Source organism: Sinocyclocheilus rhinocerous, unplaced genomic scaffold (genome assembly GCF_001515625.1).
Source record: "Sinocyclocheilus rhinocerous isolate Xijiao unplaced genomic scaffold, SAMN03320098_v1.1 scaffold1065, whole genome shotgun sequence".
Lineage (NCBI taxonomy): Eukaryota > Metazoa > Chordata > Actinopteri > Cypriniformes > Cyprinidae > Sinocyclocheilus > Sinocyclocheilus rhinocerous.
This window is the reverse complement of record NW_015628720.1, coordinates 1,651,592-1,672,961: the sequence shown is the minus strand read 5'-3', so window position 1 is coordinate 1,672,961 and position 21,370 is coordinate 1,651,592. Positions and strand designations below refer to the sequence as shown.

The 21,370-nt window shown below is 36.8% G+C and overlaps 2 protein-coding genes across 3 annotated transcripts in view; both read left to right on the top strand.

Moving 5' to 3' along the window:
• The window catches only part of LOC107738352 (protein MRVI1-like), a 53,555-nt gene extending 36,647 nt beyond the window's left edge, over positions 1 to 16,908 (top strand). Inside the window, exons 19-30 of the mRNA XM_016550099.1 lie at positions 324 to 806; positions 959 to 1,037; positions 3,634 to 3,757; positions 3,856 to 3,886; positions 5,253 to 5,393; positions 5,481 to 5,612; positions 10,538 to 10,707; positions 11,129 to 11,276; positions 11,476 to 11,543; positions 13,582 to 13,701; positions 15,899 to 16,030; positions 16,103 to 16,908. Coding sequence (XP_016405585.1) covers positions 324 to 806; positions 959 to 1,037; positions 3,634 to 3,757; positions 3,856 to 3,886; positions 5,253 to 5,393; positions 5,481 to 5,612; positions 10,538 to 10,707; positions 11,129 to 11,276; positions 11,476 to 11,543; positions 13,582 to 13,701; positions 15,899 to 16,030; positions 16,103 to 16,343 — 1,869 coding nt within the window. The 3' untranslated portion in view covers positions 16,344 to 16,908. The remainder of the gene's footprint in view (positions 1 to 323; positions 807 to 958; positions 1,038 to 3,633; positions 3,758 to 3,855; positions 3,887 to 5,252; positions 5,394 to 5,480; positions 5,613 to 10,537; positions 10,708 to 11,128; positions 11,277 to 11,475; positions 11,544 to 13,581; positions 13,702 to 15,898; positions 16,031 to 16,102) is intronic.
• A 2,680-nt stretch (positions 16,909 to 19,588) lies between these two features.
• LOC107738373 (lymphatic vessel endothelial hyaluronic acid receptor 1-like) overlaps positions 19,589 to 21,370 on the top strand; it is a 5,526-nt gene continuing 3,744 nt past the window's right edge. Inside the window, exons 1-4 of one of the 2 annotated variants that reach the window (XM_016550126.1) lie at positions 19,595 to 19,772; positions 19,947 to 20,029; positions 20,678 to 20,757; positions 20,848 to 20,987. In XM_016550126.1, coding sequence (XP_016405612.1) covers positions 19,679 to 19,772; positions 19,947 to 20,029; positions 20,678 to 20,757; positions 20,848 to 20,987 — 397 coding nt within the window. In that variant the 5' untranslated portion in view covers positions 19,595 to 19,678. Of the gene's footprint in view, positions 19,773 to 19,946; positions 20,030 to 20,594; positions 20,758 to 20,847; positions 20,988 to 21,370 lie in introns of both variants that reach the window. The other variant, XM_016550127.1, reaches the window with a different exon arrangement.

Here is a 21,370-nt window from a genome sequence, read left to right as displayed (position 1 = left end):
TGTGTTAGTTTGCTTGGTCAGCCAGGCCCATTGTGCCTGGCCCCGGGGGTCATTTACGTCTCTTTGGAATGTGTTTGAAATTCAATGGGGAGACGAGAGTGGTGAAACTGTTTAGCATCTCCTTGATAGTGGGGGGGGGGAACCATTGGCCATTTAGCACCCATATAAGTGTAAAGTCTGTGACCAGGACTGTAATTTATATGCAAATGTCAAAAGCTAAAAGGGTCTCTTAAGCCATAAAACCCCAAAGATCATGCATGATTCTACGCAGACGCTACACTCTTAATCATTAAACTCACTCTCTTGTTCTTGTTCTTCCTCAGACCTTCACGAGGCTAGTAGATTGGATGCCCAGTGACAAGCGAAAGGTATCCTCAGGGACTTTAACCCCGCGTTATGCCACCGCTGTACCAGCCAGAGATCCCGCTGTGTTTCAGAAGGAGAAGCCAGACCATCATGCACCAGCGGACAAGGGGAAGAACTCTGAACATGCGGCCCAGAAAAAGGAAGAGACTTCTGGCTGTGGCAACAGTCAACCTCCAGCTACAGGGGTAGCCAAACCCATCCCCCGGCCACCTACACAGCAAGCCCCATGCACGGCCGAAATCAAAACAATAGGGGCCTTCCCTCCTCTGATGAGAGCCGTCTCCTGGGACACGGTGGGCTCCATGAACATGAGGAATGCAGCTCCCAAAGGGGAGGACAATCTCTCTGACAAATCAAGGGAGTCTCTGTTTAAGTCCTCCGGGTACAAGGACTTCCCTGTGCCACCTGGGAGCGTTCAAAAACTGTCCAAATTGCGCGAGGTAATCCTTTGTTGTCTTTGGCCAACCTGGTAACCATCGTTTTTAATGTTCCTTTTATGGCTTTCTCTGAGGTTTGAGCCCAGTTGGCAGAGTAAAGGGTATGTTATGTCCCCGATTTAGTAAAATCACTATGGTTTTCATTCATTCTCTAGGAGCACAAACTGATGCGTAACCAGAGCATCTCCAGCTCAAAGCTTCCTGACCTGAATGAAACGACCGAGCAGGAACGAGGTATGAACTGTGTGTGAACATCTTGATTCAGTCTGTGCATAAGCTTATTGCAGTATTATTTTATATATCGCTGAAGAGATAGTAAAAAAATAAACATTTTACGATCATTTATTCATCCTCAAGTCAATCCAGATCTGCATGACTTTCTTCTTTGCAACACAAAATAAGATTTTGAAGTCCAAACGACATTGGAACCTGTTTTGTTGTATGGACAAAAACATTACGACATTTAGAGATTTTTTTCTACAGGATAGCTTTTGTGTTCCGTAGAAAAAGCAAGTCAAACAGTTTTTGGAATGACATGAGAGTGAGTAAATGATGATTCATTTTTGGGTGAAATACTTCTGGCTGTAGGTGTTGTTCTGCTCTTTGACACTTTCTTTAACATCCCTCTGCTCAGGGTTATTGTCGTAAACTAAAACTAAAATTAAATCTAGAAATAAAACTATAAAAAATTATATTGCTTAAGATAAACATGAACTGAAATTATTTTTAAAATAAAAAACTTAAACTTGTTTTATTTCAGCTAGTTTTCTGGAATTTCTAGAAAAGCAGAATTTCAAATTTTCTGATTACTAAAATAACTAAAAATGAATAAGAACTATAGAGACAAATTGAATAAAAATGTCAAAACACAACAGAATCACTAAAGCCTCGTTCAGACTCTCAGCCCAAATCTGAATTTTGTGCAAATCCGTTTGAAATCCGATCATATTTAGATAGTCTGAATGGCAACGAACTACATGAAATCCGATTTGCGCAAATCCGTTTCGAGCTACATTCGTATGAGGTTTGGAATCCTATTCAAATCGCATTCCTGGAAATCCGTTTCAGTCTGACCGCTCAGATCGGATTTAGCGTAGCTTTTTCACGTTCTCACGCCACGTAAAACGTAAACACGTCAGACATTTTTGTAGAAAACATAATAAATGTTTTTGCAGAAACAAGCGTGTGTTGTTGCGAACTGTCAAAGTCAAGTGGAAAAAGACAATATACTACTAGTATACTCACCTCTTTGAGTGTTGAAACAAGCGGAGATGGCAGCACGGAATAAAAGACGCTCATTCCAGCTTCCTGCGTTTCTGATGCTGCCTCATAAGACGAAATCCATAATAATAATAATCCAGCGCGACGGCAACATGCTGTCATGTTGTAAGACAATATCTGTATTGCAAACTGTATTGCTGTTATTGTTGTTTTTAACGTAGGAATAACAACGCAACGGCATTGCCATAGTAACCAACGCACATTCAGTAAAACGAAAGAGCGCTTATGGACACACAAATCGGATATGAACAGTTACGATACACTGTGTGGACAGTCAGTTGTTCAAATCAGATTCCATCCGGATATGCACAAAATCGGATTTGGGCTGACAGTCTGAACGAGGCTTAAAATGTTGACTAAAATCAAAATGAAAAAAATAAATCAACACTGCCTCTGCTCAAGTTCAACTGGCAGCATCTGTGGCACTGTGTCTGTTACAACTAATTTTGATTCGTCTCTCAGTTTTTAAAAAGAATCAAAGCAAGATTTTTTTTAATTAAAACCTTGATATTGTTGTTATTTGAGCTGTTTTCAGATTAATTTCTGGTTGCATGTTACTGACATAAATCATGTGTAAAAAGCAATAAGCCCCAAGAAGCCGTGGTTTACAGTGAATTTATAACAGCTAAGGGGCGTTGTTAGGCATGACGCGAAGCGGAGTATTGCTTATTGCTTTTATAAAACGGTTATTCCATATACGTAGTTAGGTTTCACAAAATAAAACAGCAAATAAAGTGTAATGATATTAATAAAAACAGTATTCTTCCACCAAACAATGTAGTTCCTCAGAAACAGTTGTGGTTGCAACAAAGTGGTTGCCGAGCAACACACAAAGTAAACAAAGGTGTTTGTTTGTAGAGTAATTTACAACAGCTTCGAACACGGCTCAACCAATCAGAATCAAGGACCGGAACTCTTCGTTTTATAATGTCCCTTTCTGACATCTCACATGTATCATGCAGAAGTTGCTGGGTTTATTTGAAAAATGTGTTTACAACTTTACACAGACAAAATCAGAAAGTCTTTTTTTTTTTCATAGTCTCACATGAACATGTACAGTATGATATATGTAAAGTATTATGACGTATATTTTAACATTTAATGTGTTTGCCTGTTGTTTTAATTTGATTTAATGAACACTTACTCTCACAGCTAACAGTGTACATTAAAATTGTCTGTAACAACATATCTTATGCACAAAAAGCTTAAAAAATTCAAAGGGACTACATAATATAAGTCATATAATAACAGTGCAAGTTAGCAATACAACAGTAGAACATGGAGCAGATATGTGAGGCTTTCCACCTTTCAGGTTTCCACACCCATATTTTATGGGATTCAATTTTCATAGACTTCTGTTTTAATGTGTTATCTATTTGTTTTTACACTGAGTTACATTGTGTGAAATACATATGCAATGTAACTATATTCTTACACCGCTAGGTGGCGCCATATGTGTCACGATTAGCACATAGTGCTCGTAATGATTTTCTTTTACAGTTCTCTTAAATGTGCTGTGTTAAACCTTAGTAATCGGTTTATCTCTCAGGTCCATCCTCTCCGCTCACCAGCTCTCCCAGTGAAGAGGAGGCCAAAGAGAAACCTGACGCTATGCCCAACATTTCAGACGTCATGCTACGCAAACTCAAACTGCACAGAGGTTTACCTGGATGGTGTGTTCACAAAACCATCATTTGATCATAGATTGATCAATTCCTTACTATTAATACCCCTCAAAAAGTCCTTACAACTCCTCTCTTTTTTGTTGCAGCGCACCCCCGCTCTCAGAGAAGGAAGTTGAGGTGTGTGTATATTCTTAAGTTTCATTTTAATAAATAAAGATTAAAATAAAAACTAAATAATGCTTTTGTTTTAAAGACAAAAATGTAAATGGCTTTATGTGTTCATTCATTCATTCTTGTGCTTTATCCCAAGATCTTTCTTTTTTGTTTTGTTTTGCTTCATAACAGTTGAAATTGTGTGCTTAATACAATTGTATTTATGACAATGAGTGTATTATTCAGCAATTTCACTTGTATTTGGTCCTTGTTACTTTTGGTCCCGTATATAATTAAGAAAATACAGTCCGAGGGCCCCTGAATCAGTAGGTTATCATAATCAGGGGATTTTAAATATTGTTCTTTTATGAATTGGCTCTGCTCTGTCACTGTCACTGTCTCGGTCTCTGTCACTCTTTGTTTAGTGAGTGTACACGATGTATTATAACATACACCATCGGCCACCCTCTTTTGAGCCAGTGCCCCCGACTGGCCCCCTCCATTTAAAATGCTCTAGACACGCCCCTGATCATAATTGCATCACAGCTGCACTAGTTTAATACAGTGTTTTCCAGAATAAGGCTGTTTTGATGTGTCCGTGAAGGCCATGGCTGTCTGTGCTGTTGAGCCTGGCTTAGGACATGGCAGTTTGATGGGTTTTAGTGAGTTCCTGTCCCCTGTGAGGAAACAAACATGCCTTTGTGAATACAGTCTGCTCCCAGGATGACGCTAGTGAGGGTCGAGGGCTGGACGTATTTTCCTCTCTAATATTCAGACAATACTGGCTGTACTGCCGCTGCACTCTTTGATCCTGACAGTAAAGTTCCCATGAAATGGCTGCTTTCCTCCGTCTTTCTCTGGTTAGATCCAGAGTTCATGTCAAGTCAAGTTATTTATCTGTCATGTAGAAGTTAATGTATTAAAACCTACAAACAACAAATCAAATGAATACTACTTTTCAAAAGTGTAGGTTCTGTAAGATTTGTTTTGAAAGAAAGAAATGTAATCTTTTATTCAGCAAGGGCGTATTAAGTATTCAGTATCATTTTCATTTTGGATTATTTTTACTCTATAAATAGCTTTAAAAATTAATATTGTGTTAAAAAATATATTTTGCATTACAGACTAAACAGTCAAATGAAATAATGTGACTAAATTTAATAATTGTATCTGGCATAGCACTGTCCTGAGAATGAGAGTTATGTAAAGTAATTACTTTTCCATATGATTTTTGCATGTGTATTTTCCACTGTGCCTGAGGCTTAATGATTTTAAACTGGTGAAATCTGATGGATTCACAGATGACAAATGTTTTCACACTGACAAATACTTTCACAGTGAATTGATGCATCTTGTCTTTTAATGGCCGTGTTGCTGTTTTTCCCTGCAGAACGCTTTTGTGCAGCTTTCGCTGGCATTCCGCAACGACAATTACACGCTGGAGTCGCGGCTGAAACAGGCGGAAAGGGAGCGCAATCTGACTGAGGAAAACACGGAGAAGGAACTGGAAGAGTTTAAAAGCACTCTCAAGGTCAGACCCGAATGTAAACAGCCCACAAAAACACACATGTTGGGAATAACTGGAATGTAACTAATTGTTGTTGGCGTCCCATTTCAGAACACTGTGTCACTGTGGCAGAACATGGAGCAGCGGGAGTTTTACCAGCACCTCTTCGAAACGATCGCCGTATTGCACCGCCTGAGCAGCCGCCTCTCCAGCCGGGCTGAAATGGTGGGAGCTGTGAGACAGGTGAGATGCTCATCATAGCTGCATCCCGTCAACCATTAAATGTGTGGCCACATTAACAAAATTTCAGGGAAATTTCACAGGCAAAAAATGCTTAGTTGTCTTTTGTCAATAGTGTTGCAATGTATGAAGCACAGCTCACACAGAAGTCTGCTTCCTGTCAAAGTGGTGAATTTGCATGACCAAATGAACCTGATGCAAAATCTGCATGGGGAAATCTCGCTGTCACACGAATCTCCTGATCATGCAGATTTCTATTGAAATTACTGGATTTCAGGAAAAATTTAGTTAACACCAATGACAGTGTATTTACACTGCAGCACAAAAAAACGCAGTGCTGCTCAATGCCTCTGCTTTTGGGTGCGAGTATAGCGTGATATAGTCAGAGGTGTAAAGAGTACCTAAAAACCATACTTGAGTAAAAGTACAGATACCTTACAGTGAAAATTACTCCACTAAACGTTACAAGTCACCAATTCCAAAACAACTTGAGTAAAAGTCTTAGAGTATCTGATTTTAACAAGAGCTTGTAACACTCCAAAGAGAAAGGAAAAATTGAAATCGCATCATATGACCCCTTTAAGTAAAATTAAAAAGCCGAAGCCTTCTTACACTGGCTGTGCTGGTTTGTGCCTCATTGCCGGCTGCAGTCATGTCCTCATCTCATATATAAAACACCTGTGATTCACAAATACTTGCTAAGGAACTCGCATTCACATAAAGTAGCCTTGTTGACAAGTTTGGGTGAGTAAGGGCAAAACGCACAAGATGCAGTACTTTCAGTGACCTGTAATAGGCAGTATCACGTCTTTTGTAGCAGAAATAAATTGCTGCAGAAAAAGCTAGGTCCATGCAAAATGTAATGTGTAACTGCAACACTCATTTCAAATGTAGTGGAGTAAAGAGTACAGATACTCATTAAAAAATGTAGTGAAGAAAAGAGTAAAAGTTGCTAATATCTTTGATACTCAGTACAACTACAAAGTATTCAAAAATATACTCAAGTACAGTAACTAATTACATTTACTCCAATACTTTACACCTCTGGATATAGTGAGTGTTTAATGTATGTTTTTGTTTCAGCACACATACAATATAATCATCAATAGGGATGCACCGAATGTTCGGCAACCGAAATTAAGCGAATAAGCGAAAAGACCGAATCAATTGTACCGAATGACGTAACGCGATCAAATAGCAACCAGCGTAGAGTGAGAGGCGTGCACTCTTTATTATGCAACAAACATGTCAGCAGTGTGGAAGCATTTAAACTGTCCGAGAAAGACGCAAAAATCATTACAAGCACCGACATCGAGAGACCGTTTAGTTCTGCATCGCATGTCTTCGATGAGAAGAGGAAGGGGTGATTGTTGCTGGTTACTGTATGATGATTGAAATCGCGAAATGGCCTTAAACAATTAAATAAACTGCAGAACGTCATGTTTTCTAATACATGCACAAATTGCATGTAGCCTATTCTGACAGCGCTGCACGAACTCGCGGCGGATCTGCTTGTTAACCAGGGTTCAATCCAGGGGAAAATCTGCGCTGAAACAGTCGTCAGTTGCTCAGTCACATTGTTATGAATTTTTACAAGGCATGTGACGATGCGATACGTGCGACATATTCATAATGAGACTCATTTATAAATCTGCTGTTGTCAACAAAAAGAAGCATTGAGGTCTTCCTGCACGCGCGTTTCCGCCAAAATAAAAGTTGAGGAAAAGGAAGAACTCCAGCATTCATAAATGTTAGTATTGTAATTTTACTGTTGTCCTGTAAAATAAAATAAAAAGTAAGACAATAATAATGATAATAATTACAACAGCTCTGTTAATACATTTATTATAACATTCACGCATAGTGTTCAAATTGGGATCTGTAATATTTTCTAATGTTTTAAAATAAGTCTCTTCTGCTCAGCAAGGCTGCTTTTATTTGTACAGTAAAAAATACATGCCTGATTCAAGAAGGGGGTCTGATGGGCAAAAAATATTATTTTACTAACTTTTTAATTTTAAGTTAAATTGTGCTTTGTTGGTATAGTGTCTGCTAGAATGTTAAAAAATGTTCAGTGTTAAATATTTTTAAATTGTTGTTTTGTAATTGATTTTTTCTTTGAAAAGCAAGACAAAACTGTAAAAAGCACATTTTGGCTATTTAATTTATGCAATAGTGAAAAAAATTGACAAAATACATGGGGAAAAAACTCGAAAAACCGTATTCGGCCTTCGGCCCAGTGTTTCATTTTGTTCGGTTTCGGCTTCGGCCAAGAATTTTTCATTTCGGTGCATCCCTAATCATCAAATATTCCCAAAGTTAAGATGCAGTGTCAATTTAATTACTTTTGTAAACACAGTCTATTCTCTTCTATCCAAACTGGAATCTTTAATACACACACAAGGCCAAAGCGTCCACTGTGTAAACAGTATAATTTTCCCCCATTAAATTCAACAGAAACTCTAGTACAATTAACAGATTCTGAAACACACAGATGTCACTTAATGCATGGGAAATGAATGAGAAGTGCCGTGAACTGAATCCTACTTATAAAACTTAAAGAACTGATCTTAAAAATAGATCAGTTCAAGAGGTTTAATGGCAAACATGTTTAGATTAACCACTGTCGATTCATTTCATGGTAAGCTGTTTTCCCACAAAAGCAGTTTATTAGTAAAGCCTCTTCTCCATTGACATCTTTTCAAAACTTACTCTGGTCTGCAACGTTACAACCTTGGCGGCTGGCCTCAACTTTGCTGTTGCTCGCTGAAATTTAGAGGCTAAAATCCAGTCGTTTCTGGATCTGCGCAATTGTGTTTGTTTTTTTTCATGTGAGGGCGAAGAATCTTTCCATGCAGATTGAACACTCATCTTCAGGTTTGTGATGCGAATTCACTGCGCTGACAACAGAGAGCTGCTTGCTTTGAAGGTGACTTCTGTGGGAGATGCTTCATACATCTCAGTGCTATTGACAGAGGACCTTCTTGTTAATGTGACTGCAGGTCTCTCTCAGCCCCCCATTTGATGTGCTCTTCGTGTTTTCATGGGAAAACTGTCCCTTGTCTTGGTGCTGTAGAGGGGCCACTAGTTGGGAATGTTTATTTTCCAGCAGATAAGATATGTTTGTGATAGATTTAGCTAAGTGTCATGCCTGCCCTTAAGCCAAAGTAAACCAAGTGAATGGAGAAGGACTCAGCGGTACATCTGTAGCAAGTGGCGACACTATTAATAATAGGCCCTGCATGAGTTCACTGCAAGTACTGTATCATTACCTCAGTTTACCATGCCTTGCTCTTGCATCCCATAATTTAATAATGACTGGTGATACAAATATTTCTTGGTTGTTGTTGCTGCCTTAGAATGATCATCTTATTAATATCCTGAAAACTCATCATGTTTCTTTTAACAACAAATGCAGATCGGATTGGTTTCTTCTTTAAATTATAAAAAAAGTAAAAATATGAATGGTATTTTAGTGTTATACTAAAATTTAAATTAAAACAGTGGAAAAACCGTAATTGTGGCATCCATAATTGTAATCGCGATTAGAATTTCGATTAATTGTGCAGCCCTAAGTTTAAGTCTACCTTTGCATAGTAGATGCAAGTTTAGTAACCTGCCAGTCCTGTTGGCCTAAAGTGTCTGAGTGTGTGACATTGATTAAATGTTTGACTGATAATTGACTTAACGTCATTTAAAAAAAGCCTTGCGGCTCCAAAAATAACATTAACCAGAAACGTAGCAGCTAATATGGCATTTTTGGGGGGATAAATCATTTTATTTGAAGAATATCATCTTGTTTGGCCACAGTTTGAAGAAAGCATTTTTTATTAAATCTAGGCCATGTAAAATTATGACTTTGAGACCAAACAGAAGCCAACTGGTAACATTGTTAATAGACTGAATACACAAGTGGTAAGCAGAAATCCTACAATAGCTTGTGACCACTTACTTACTTAATCTACTGGGCAAACTTCACGTCACAAATACAATTCATGAGAGAATCCAATCCAATATTAGCTGTTTCCATCACCCTGTTCTTATGCGCATTTTGAAGTATCGCATCAGAAACAAATGATGACAAAATTTCGAATAAAAAAAAAATAATTTTACGCTCGCTTGAGTTGGTTTTTGACTTGTGCGAAAAAGGGTTGATGCGAATAATGAGAGATGGAAACGCATTTGCCGATTAAATTCCTCCATGCGCATCAAAAAAAATCATGTGACTTTGCATTATGGGATGGCATGAACCAGCAGTACGATCTCGCTCCACAGCATCTGAAATGTTGTTATGGTCATTCTGAAATGCCCGAGCAAAGTCTGTCATCAAAGTATTTCTGTATAATTGCCTCCCAGAACTGTCCTACACGACTGCGTTCCCAAACAGCAGGCATCCGCCTCCGAATACAATGACCGCATTTTCTGTGTTTCGTCTGAGGTGCAAGTAATTTATTGTATATGAAAATTATTATATTCAGTGGCTTCTCCTACTTTTATAGTGCCAGATTATCAGGAAGTGACGATTTTGTTCTCTTTGACTCATTGGATGGAAACGGTGCGTATTTGCAAATGTTTTATGCGATATTCCAATTCTGAACACGTTAAATCCGCAAATTTGGATGGAAACCCGGCTATTGTGCTGCTTCTAAACCGGTCAGATTTTAGGAATAGGCTTGAGTTTTGGTTATTTCCCTCAGATTATACAGGGTACGTTATGAATAGTTACAGCAGGTTTAGATGTCATTGTTCTTTGAAGGATGTTGATCCAGGACATGTGCTAATTGGATAAATTACATTGTGCATGATAATTCCATGATGTCCTGAATGCTACTGTTAGTGAGACCCAAAAAACCCAGTGTCCTAGAGATTAAGAGTACACTGTGGATTGTACATATGATAATTTGTAACCCTTGCTTTGTCCTTGGCAGGAGAAGAGAATGAACAAGGCCACTGAGGTGATGATGCAGTACGTGGAGAATCTGAAGAGGACGTATGAGAAGGATCATGCTGAGCTGATGGAGTTTAAGAAGCTTGCCAGCCAGAACTCCAGCCGCTGCTATGCAGGATCAGTGGACACGGGAAAGGTAGGCAAAAGTCTGTGGCTAAAGGATTAAAAATAACCCGACACCTCAAACATGGACTAAAAGCAACAAATTTTGGATTCTTTACTTCTATGGTTCTTAAGAAAACATCTAATATTGATACAAAAAAACTTGTTTGGATTCACTTTTCCTCTGTAAACAGATACACCAATCTGAAGAACCTGTAACATAAAGAACCTTTTAAAAATGTAACATCGAAAACCATTTTAATCCCCAGAGAATCATATAGCCAGATGCAGAACCCTGTATTGGCAAAATATGGTTATTACTGTGAATATATGATTGCTGAACCTAAGGTGCTTCAAACAGCCATTTCAAATCCTGTCTTTTGTAATATTGTACCAATAACATCCATAACACAGATCAGAGAGGCAGAGAATGTGCCTACCTACAGATAAAATTAGTTTAGTTTCAGAGAGAGTGTTTTTTTTTCTCTCTCTCTAAGGCTTTGCCCAGACGAAGAGTCAGTGTGGCTGTAGTTCCCAAGTTTAATCTACTGAACATCCCCGGGCAGACGCCAGCCGCCGCTGGCCCTAATTTTGCACCCGGTGCACTTCCTGTGGTGGTGAGTCCTATCTCACGCGCACTGCCTCGTCAGCTGTTATGTTGTAGCCTGTCAGCAGCCTCATGTAATTAATGATGCTTTATCTTTAAGTTTCCTACATTCCTACATTTTATCAAGGTGACCATTTGAGGCCAAAGCCATTCATCAGAATGAGACCTTGAGGATTTTTTTACTGAGTGTATTCTACTGTTGTTTTTAGTGTGAGGCGAACACCATTAAGAACAGCAGTTCCTCAGACCCTACACAACAAGATGTGCCTGACAAATCGTAAGTAATTGCCTTTCTCGATTCTGTGCCGCCACATTCCTCATAGACTGTGTACATGAGCACACATTCATCAAATAATGCTTGGAAATTCGTTCTTTGACATCCTCAGTTTCCTTAAAACAATGGATCAATTTGAGCCTTATCAAAAGATATGCGTCTGGAGAATGTTGCATGTTTACGTGGCAGATAAGAAGCACATCTAAATACTAGGGTTCCTATGGGGTTTGGAAAAGTATGGAAAAAAGAAAGCAGAGTATGGAAAAATATTTGTGTTTCCAGACTTTTGCCCCTATTTAGATTTTTATGATAGAAAATGAAGAATTTAATGAAAATAAATTTATCATACAAGAAGTTAGGTTTCATGGCAGCTGTTTAGTGATTGTCAAATGCGACTGAATGAATGCACTTTTTCATTATGCAAAATGCAGGTTATAAGCATTTTGTGTTTCTTCTCACTTTATTCTTAGCACCGTATTACATAGCCTCAAGGACCTTTTCAAAAATGAAAAATATACAGACTTTTATGTGTGCACAAGGAACCATTAAACTTAACATATAGGACAATGCACACTGAGCCACCTATTGTGCCATCAGCCCATTTTGTTGGGTGGTTTCTTGGCCTCCACAGAATATGCGTTAAAGAGACCTAGGACCTTGAAATATGGCATACTGCCCTAATGAAAGCCAAATTTCAAACACCTTTTTACAGTGCCACTCTTTTTAGAGACCATTGAACTTGGCAAATTTTATGCCATCAGCCCATTTTGTGTCATGGTTTCTGCGCCGCCACAGAGGATGTGTTAAATTGGACATTAGGATATTACAGGTACTACCATAAGAAAAGCCAAATTTTGAGCAAGTAGATCTCTATTAATTCATGTGCATCCATGCTCTTGTTTTATTCACATGGCAGTGATGCACAAAAGAAATAGGTTATATAAAACTAGAAATTGTAATGTGTAAGCATGCAAAAAATTCCCATGCGTATGTGAATAGTTTCTCGAGGGCACAAAAAAAGTTTCTTGTGTGCATGTAAAAGTCTTTATTTTTTTATGTATTTTTAATAATTTTTTATTTTAGGGGAACTGTATGTTGTCACTTGAAGAAAATCAATGAAAAACCCTGTGAAAATAAAAATATTTATAGATGACTGTACTGTATACCAAATAAAAAAGCTGAAAATAAAGCACTATGAACCATTTATGTTAAATATGGTCTGAAAATCTATTGAGAGGTTTACAGTATGTGGAAAATAATGTGTTTTTTGAACCTTAAACCGCATAAACACATTTCATTACACCAAATACACAAAATAATGTTCTTTTTAGCAACATCATATGACCTCTTTAAGATACAGGGCTGTGCAATATATAGAAACTTTTTTCCACTATAAAGAAACATTTGTGCAGTGGAAAGGTTGCATGGATGTTATTAAAGGTTCTTCATGGAACCACAGATGCCAATAAAGTACCTTTATTTTTAAGAGAGTACACCAAGACGCATGGCCTTTTCGGATGATTATAACTTAAACAACCTTCTTGTTTTTTCTGTGTGCTTAAAATAGCACAAGAATCCCATCTGCAGTCAATATTACATCCTATTTTGTGATTAAATCTAAACATTTGGACAGGAAGGTTTGACAAAAACCAGTCATCAGTGTCTGACCGTACTGTTTTAGCAAGAAAAGGCAAAGAGATTGTCACCGTACTGTCAAATCTAAATACCGAGTTTTAACTCAAAGACAGACAGACAATAACAATCTAGTAATGTGTGTGCTATTCTAAAGCGAGTGATGTTTAAAGACCTCCCAAAGGACCTGTTTAAACATCTCATGTCTCACTTCTGTCAGAGCTGCAGTGGCATGTGTGCCATGTTCCTTTCTGTGGCATTTAAGTCTCTCCAATTGGGCAGAGGTTATTATTGTTATCACTCGTGGTTATGAACAGAGAGAGCCAATTCTGTAGTTCGCACATATCTGCGTAATGGCAATTTTTTTTATTGCTCCATCCCTGTCTCTTCTTTCCTATGTGAAACAAAGCAGTGGAAACCCTCTGACGGAGCAGGAAAGTGAAGCAGTGCCAACCAAAGTTGTCTGCAGTCCAGAGAAGATTACAGAAGAGATCAAAGCCAAGATTGAAGAAGCAGCGTATAACAAAGGGTAACACCCTTGGCACTAATGAATGCTTAAATGAATCTGTGTGACCGCACACATCAAACAACAAACGTTTAAGTCTGTTCAGATGACTAGTTATATCACGCAAGTTGCATAATTGCAAAAACATTCTCAGGAAATTGCCATTTTTTTATCACCTCTTTTAAAAACCAAGGTAACAATCCTTGGGAAACATTGGTGACCACCGTAGTAAAATGCTTTCTGCACAATATTCAGATTAGTTGTCAACAAATATGGGTTTTCCAAAGGGTGATTTTAAAACCATATACCCTCATCCTAAACACTTTAGATTCGGGATTACATATAGGGTAGGGTTGGGTACCGAACTCTGTACTTTAAGGGTACCGACCGAATTGCGTTGGTACTACCGAGTACCGATTCACGTTAAATCAATCGGTGCCAAATTTCGGTACCTGAGAATGCATCTGGGCGCATACTCTACAGAGAGAGAAAGAGAGACCCTGTGACCTGAGGTCACCCCTGCAATAGCACGCGTGACGCTCGCGGTGATTTCCGGCCTCTGCGTCTCACCATATGACGGCATGAACACATTTACAATAGACTGAATATTTGTAATTTAATACGTCCAAATTGTTTTAGTTTTTTTTACTTTGTCCATGCTTAGCATGAGAATCCAACTCTTTAACAGTGTAAACAACTCTGAATGCATGAAACAGCATTGTACGCCCCCCTTTAATCCCCAGAGCTGCTGTGAGAGTCACTTCGTGAGAATTTTACCGTTTCATTTGAGAAAACTGTTTGTAGGGCCCTATTGTTCAAAATGTTGAAATTGAGACTTTTGGACTTATTTTTTCCACTGAAATAAATGTTTTTGTAATTACACAGAGAGTAAAGTACCGGAAAAAGGTACCGTTGGGTACCGGTACCGAAATTCAGGTACCGTACCGGTTAAAATGTGAACGGTACCCACCCTACATTAAGGGATCTAAAATATGTTCCTCCTGTTGTTAATGTTGTTCTTCTTTGTTTCTGTTGTTGAACGCCGCGCGCAAATGACGACGCTGTCGACCGGCTTACGTCACTTCTTAGTACACACTGTCGGTGCGAATGCAACCCTTTAAATAGTACTGGGAAATAGTTCGCGCAAAATCGTCCCAGTACTTTAGTACTGTACATTTAGTTCTGGAACTAAAGCGGTGCAAAAGGCCCTATTGTTTCCTAATCTAAAGTGTTACCAACATTTAAAAATAAATGTCATGAAGAGATTGGGATTTCCCCAATATTCAAACAGTGTTGAACTATTGAGCTTAATGAGGTCAATATACAATACCGTTCAAAAGTTCAGTGTCGGTAATAATTTGTTACATTTATATAGCTCTTTTCTTGACACTCTTCACACACAATTTAAGATTTTTCTGTACTTAAATGTTTTTGAGTCTCTCATGCTCACCAAGGCTGCATTTATTTGATCAAAAATACTGTAAAACAGTAATATTTTAAAACATTCGTACAGTTTAAAAGAAGTGTTTTGTTTCAATATATTTTAACATTCACTCTTTCCGTCAAATAAATAATCTAATGTGCTGATTTGCTGCGCAAGAAACGTATCAATGTTGAAAGTTGTGCTGTAATATTTTTTTTTTTTGTAGAAATGTCATTTTCTTTTTTCAAAATTCAAAAAATACAGCATTTATTTGAAACAGTAATCTTTTCTAGTATTGTGTCTTTATTATTACTTTTGATCAATTGAATGTGTCCTTGGTTAATAAAAGTATTAATTTACTTTTGAAAAAGTCTTTTCATAATTAAAATTGAGAAATGTAACTCTTCAAGTGTACTTAAAATGTTTTAAATTCTTTTAAATGTGATTCATCTTTTTAAAGGTTGAAATATAACAGGGTTGAACAGAAAAAGTCTGCATTTTCGACAAAAACAAAACTCAATGTTGACAACAAAAGCATGAACTTTTAAATTGGATTAAATTTAGTTATAATAAGATAATAATAATAATGAGGACACGGCAGTTGGCTAAATGGTTGATATTCAAAGTAATGTTTCATTTTAAGATTTTGTAAAAATGTGAATAGACATTCTTGAAAATGATTTTATGCAATATATTTTTAAGCTTTATAAAAGATTTTAGAAAACAAATTCAGCTTCTACTGTATATTAATAGAAATTAACGAATTAATGAAGTTAACAGAAATTAACTTCACTGTAGATTCCAAGAAGGACTTAAGAGGTCTAAAGAACTTCAGGAGCTGAAGGAGGAGGAAGAGAAGGCAGAAGAGAAGCAGAAGGACTCTGAGGAGGAAGCAAGAGGAAATACTGATAAAGACAGGAAGACTAATAGGTAACTGACTTCAAAGTGTCTGCCTGTCAAATTATTGTCAATGAATCAGTAGTCATGTCTTTGTCCTTGCAGCAGGTTTGAGGAGGCATTAGAGGTCCTTGACCGGATATTCCCAAAATTCTTCCGGCGAAATCGAGTGCTTTGGATCGTCCTCACTCTGTTTTTTGCTTCATTCATTCTTGTCAATGTCATAAGCTTCTTCAGTAACCGCTACAGTGAGAGCGGAGACACGTCTGCAGAGAAGTCCGCCGTCCCAGGCAAGAAGACGTTTTTCGGACTGAATGTAGGGTCAAAGACCCCTGCCCCAGAATGACTTTATTCACATCCATCACGTCGAGACAGATTAACACAGCTCATATTGTTTCTACCAGTCTTTCACACTGCATTTAGAAAATAGCAGAACTACTTGTTATTGTTTAGGGACCAAGTGTGCTTAGATGAGAAATCAGATTTGCTTTGTAAACTAAATTGATAAAGTTATAATACTTGGGGCTGGGAAAGTTGGGATTTCTTGTTATTGCAGAGAAACGTTTTCTAAGACTGTCACGTTTGATATATGATTATACCACTCGAACCTTATGATTAAACTTCTCAGGTTTTGTGAAATATATATTTGAAATATTACGTACAATATTTAATACAACATTTGGTACAGTATGTTTTAAAGTCTTTGCGGTTCTTTATGTTGTTTATTTGAATTGACATTCCAAGGTAGATCCTAAAGTGCAATATTTTGCGACTGGTAGTTGACGGTTGTGTGGGGAGTTTGATAGTTCAGAATGCTTCACTATTTTGAAGAGCACTTTTAACTAGCATGAAAGAATTCATATTTGCACATGTGTGCTTGTGTTTACTGTTGTGCCACTTCACCTTGTAATAAAGGTGTTTGAAAATCACATGATTTTTTCGAGAGTACATTTCCTATTTATTGCATGGTAGAAAATATCAAAGGATTTTAAAGAAATTATGTAATCTGAATATGTCTGATGTAACAACAATAAAAATAAGAATTTACACAGAAATTAATATTTACAACAAACCTTACACGCTTAATTCCGGCAAATAAGTGAACTGTTAATAATAAGTGAACTGCATTAAGTGAACTACAATGGCTGTAATTGTGTGTTTGTTTTTCTTTAGACTGCACTGGGATTGCTAAATGGAGACTTTAGCTTGTCCCCTGCTTCTTCAATTGTTCCGTCAAGAAAAAGACCACACTAATTTCATGTGATCTCTAAAAATAAAAAAAAATCTCAATATCTCATACTTTGCCATTGTATCAGAGTTAGAAGTCAGAGATTTCAAAATGAGCTCAAATATTTCTCATCAGTTTCTTCCAAAACCAAATTATTTGAGCTGCTCTTCATAGTCATACTATCCGTGATCTATATGAAAGCCTATTTCCGCCACATATGATCAAGTATACTTTCTCCCAACATAACTGACATAAAAAGTTACAATTATGAGATACTAACTCAAAGTTATAAAACAAAAGTCCAAATGAAAAAAAGTCCAGATTATGAGATAAAACTCGATTTGAACTAATGATTTTGTCTTGACCTTTTATCTCATAATTTTTACTTTGATCTCACAATTATGATATCTCATAATTGAGACTTTTATCTCAAGTATTACATTTTATCTTATAATTTGATATTTTATCTCATAAATATGACTATCATTTTGACTGTCATAATTATGACTTAGCATCTCAATTTAGTTTTTTTTTAATGTCATAATTGAATTTTTATCTCATAATTTCTTTTAATGAATTAATTATTTGTTTTGGGGGTTTTTTTTGTGGAGAAAATGTGTTTCCATAAAGTTTGTATTGAGTTTACATCATAATTTCCGACTATTTGTCATTATTTAAACTTTTTATCTTGTCATTTCAAATTTTGTCATAATGACGTATAATGTCTTATGTGGTGGAATTGGCCTTTGATGGTGATATGATCAGTTTATTTTATAATTTGGGCTTTTTATGTCATAATTGAGATACTTTTTATCTCATTGTTTGTCATAATTATGATATACCAAAGCATGATTTTTTTTCTTATGTGGTGGAAATGAACTTCCCTTGTGATCATCTCATAATTGTGACTTTTTATGTCATAATTTCAATTTTATCTCATATTTTGTCATAATTATGACATTTTATGATTTTTTTGTTACGTGTGGGAAATTGGCTTCCACTGATCAATTGTTTCAGGAACTTGGAACATTTCTCCGGCTTCTGGATTTCCTGCCGTAGGTTCCGGATTTCTACTATACTTGCTATGACACAAAGGATGGAAACCTTTGACTGTGTGGTGCAGTGCGTCAGCAGGCCTTCAGTCATCACTGGGTGTTATCCTGGTGAAAACATTCTCGCCTTGGCCTGAACCAGTTGATATATGATTATACCACTCGAACCTTATGATTAAACTTCTCAGGTTTTGTGAAATATATATTTGAAATATTACGTACAATATTTAATACAACATTTGGTACAGTATGTTTTAAAGTCTTTGCGGTTCTTTATGTTGTTTATTTGAATTGACATTCCAAGGTAGATCCTAAAGTGCAATATTTTGCGACTGGTAGTTGACGGTTGTGTGGGGAGTTTGATAGTTCAGAATGCTTCACTATTTTGAAGAGCACTTTTAACTAGCATGAAAGAATTCATATTTGCACATGTGTGCTTGTGTTTACTGTTGTGCCACTTCACCTTGTAATAAAGGTGTTTGAAAATCACATGATTTTTTCGAGAGTACATTTCCTATTTATTGCATGGTAGAAAATAAAGACTTAGTATCTCATAAATTTGACGACAATTTTTATGTAATAATTTCACAAAAGCAATTTTTTCCTGTGTGGTGGAAATGGGCCTACATATTGATCCGTTTATCTTTTTATGTTATAATTATAGTTTTTTTCGGAGTTTTTTATTTTTATTTTTTTTACTTTTTATCATAATTATGACTTACCATAATCATAATTATGATTTATGATTTTTTTGGGGGGAAATAAGCTTCCGTAGCAATTAGTTTATCTTACAATTTCAACTTTTTATGAATTTAATATTTTTATCTTTTAGTGTCATAACTATGACTTAGTATCTCATAATTTTGACTTGTGTCATAATTGACTTCTCATTTTCAACTTTTTATGTTACATTTTGACTTTTATCTCATTTAACTTTTAGGACAATAATCAGGATTGTTGGCATAATGTCATTTTCATGACTTTTAAATACATTTCCCCTGCAAATTCATATTTCTGTAATAAAGATTTAAGTGCATTTCTACTATACTTGCTATGACACAAAGGATGGAAACCTTTGACTGTGTGGTGCAGTGCGTCAGCAGGCCTTCAGTCATCACTGGGTGTTATCCTGGTGAAAACATTCTCGCCTTGGCCTGAACCAGACTCCTGAAGAGCACAGTCCCTCATCAGAGATGCCAGCGCACCTCCTGTTTCCTCTTCCCCACTGCGGCGGCTTGGTCATGACACTTTGTACGGGTCATTTATGCAATAACCGCCCCTCTACGCACAGGCCGCACCCCTGGGGAGTTTAGCCTCCCTATAACCTCTCTACTCGGCACTCAGACGCACATCACCGATCGCACTTTGCTCAGAGACTCAGAGAGAGCAGACTTCACCGCCATGGCAAGAGTCTTGATGAGGATGATGATGATGATGATGCTTTTCAGTACTTTATTCATGTCTAGCCTAACTTTTGACATCCAGTTGGTAAAAGGTAGGTCCCTCATGGGCATTTATTTATCTTTAATATCTGTGGATGTATATGGCTTTTTAGAGATGAATTAGAATGTTTGGCTGCTTAATAATAAGTACTAAAAATGTGACTAAAAAAAACTAAACTAAAAAACTAATTAAATTCTATTTCTTTTTTTCTTCCTCTGATGAACAGTGAACCCTAAACGAGCTATCTCCGGTGTGTTTGAAGCTACCCTCGGAAATACATACGCCTTAAGTGCATCAGCAGCCAGAGATCTTTGTGAGCATCCATTATGTAGTATATATTTAAAAAATAATAATAATAAATAACATTAAACAATTAAATATTTTTTTCTCAGTAATGAAAGAAAATTCAGATTTTACTAATGAGAATTAATTATGTGATGAAATCTTTTTATTGGGGAACCCAACAATTCAACAAATATTGTAACATACATCTTTATGATTCCACATTACCTAATGAGAATTAATTATCAAAATAATGTCAATAATTGCCATTTAAATGTCACAGTGCAAAAAAAAAGTTATATATATATGGATTACTTTCCCAAAATATAAAAAAATACAAAATACTTTATGGTTATTTTCTATTTATTGGGACAAAATGTTCCTGACAAGTTTCATATATTTCAAAGCATGGTCATCACAGTCATGCACTTGACACAATATCAGCCAATATTACTCTGATAAAATGTACTTTCCAGAGAAATTATTTGCTCATTTTTTCAAAGTCAATTCCTGGCAGTGAGATGATGATGTTGTACCTGTGTGTGTGTGTGTGTGTGTGTGCTATTTCTTTTTTTCTTCCTCTGATGAACAGTGAACCCTAAACGAGCCATCTCCGGTGTGTTTGAAGCTACCCTAGGAAACACATACGCCTTAAGTGCATCAGCAGCCAGAGATCTTTGTGAGCATCTAGGTGTGACTATTGCAAGCAAAGCACAAGTAGCAGAGGCCCAGAAACACGGTCTGGAGACATGCAGGTCAAAACAATGTATAATGCGGAATTAACCAATGAATACTTTAAACTGTAAATGAAAAAAATGATCAACATTTTTCTTTTTAAATCTCAGGTTCGGGTGGGTAGATGAGCAAATAGCTGTTGTTCCCCGAGTTCAGGTCAAATCGAACTGTGGCAACGGCAAGACTGGGGTTGTCGTGTGGCGTGCAGACCCCAGTAGAGAGTTTGATGTCTTCTGCTTCAATTTAACAGGTAAAATATTTTGCTTGATAATTTTACACACAGTGGTTGCTTATCCGTGATTGGAATTCACAAATGCACATGAATTATTTGCTAAGCTTTATTCAAGGTAAATGAATGTGTCATATTCTATGTGAGACTACATGCCTGTGATAGTCATTTGCATAAAACACGCCCTAATCATTTCCATATATGTGACCCTGGACCACAAAACCAGTCATAAGGGTCAATTTCTCGAAATTGAGATTTATACATCATCTGAAAGCTGAATAAATACGCTTTCCATTGATGTGTGGTTTGTTAGGATAGGACAATATTTGGGAAAATCTGGAATCTGAGGGTGCAAAAAAATCAAAATACTGAGAAAATCACCTTTAAAGTTGTCCAAATGAAGT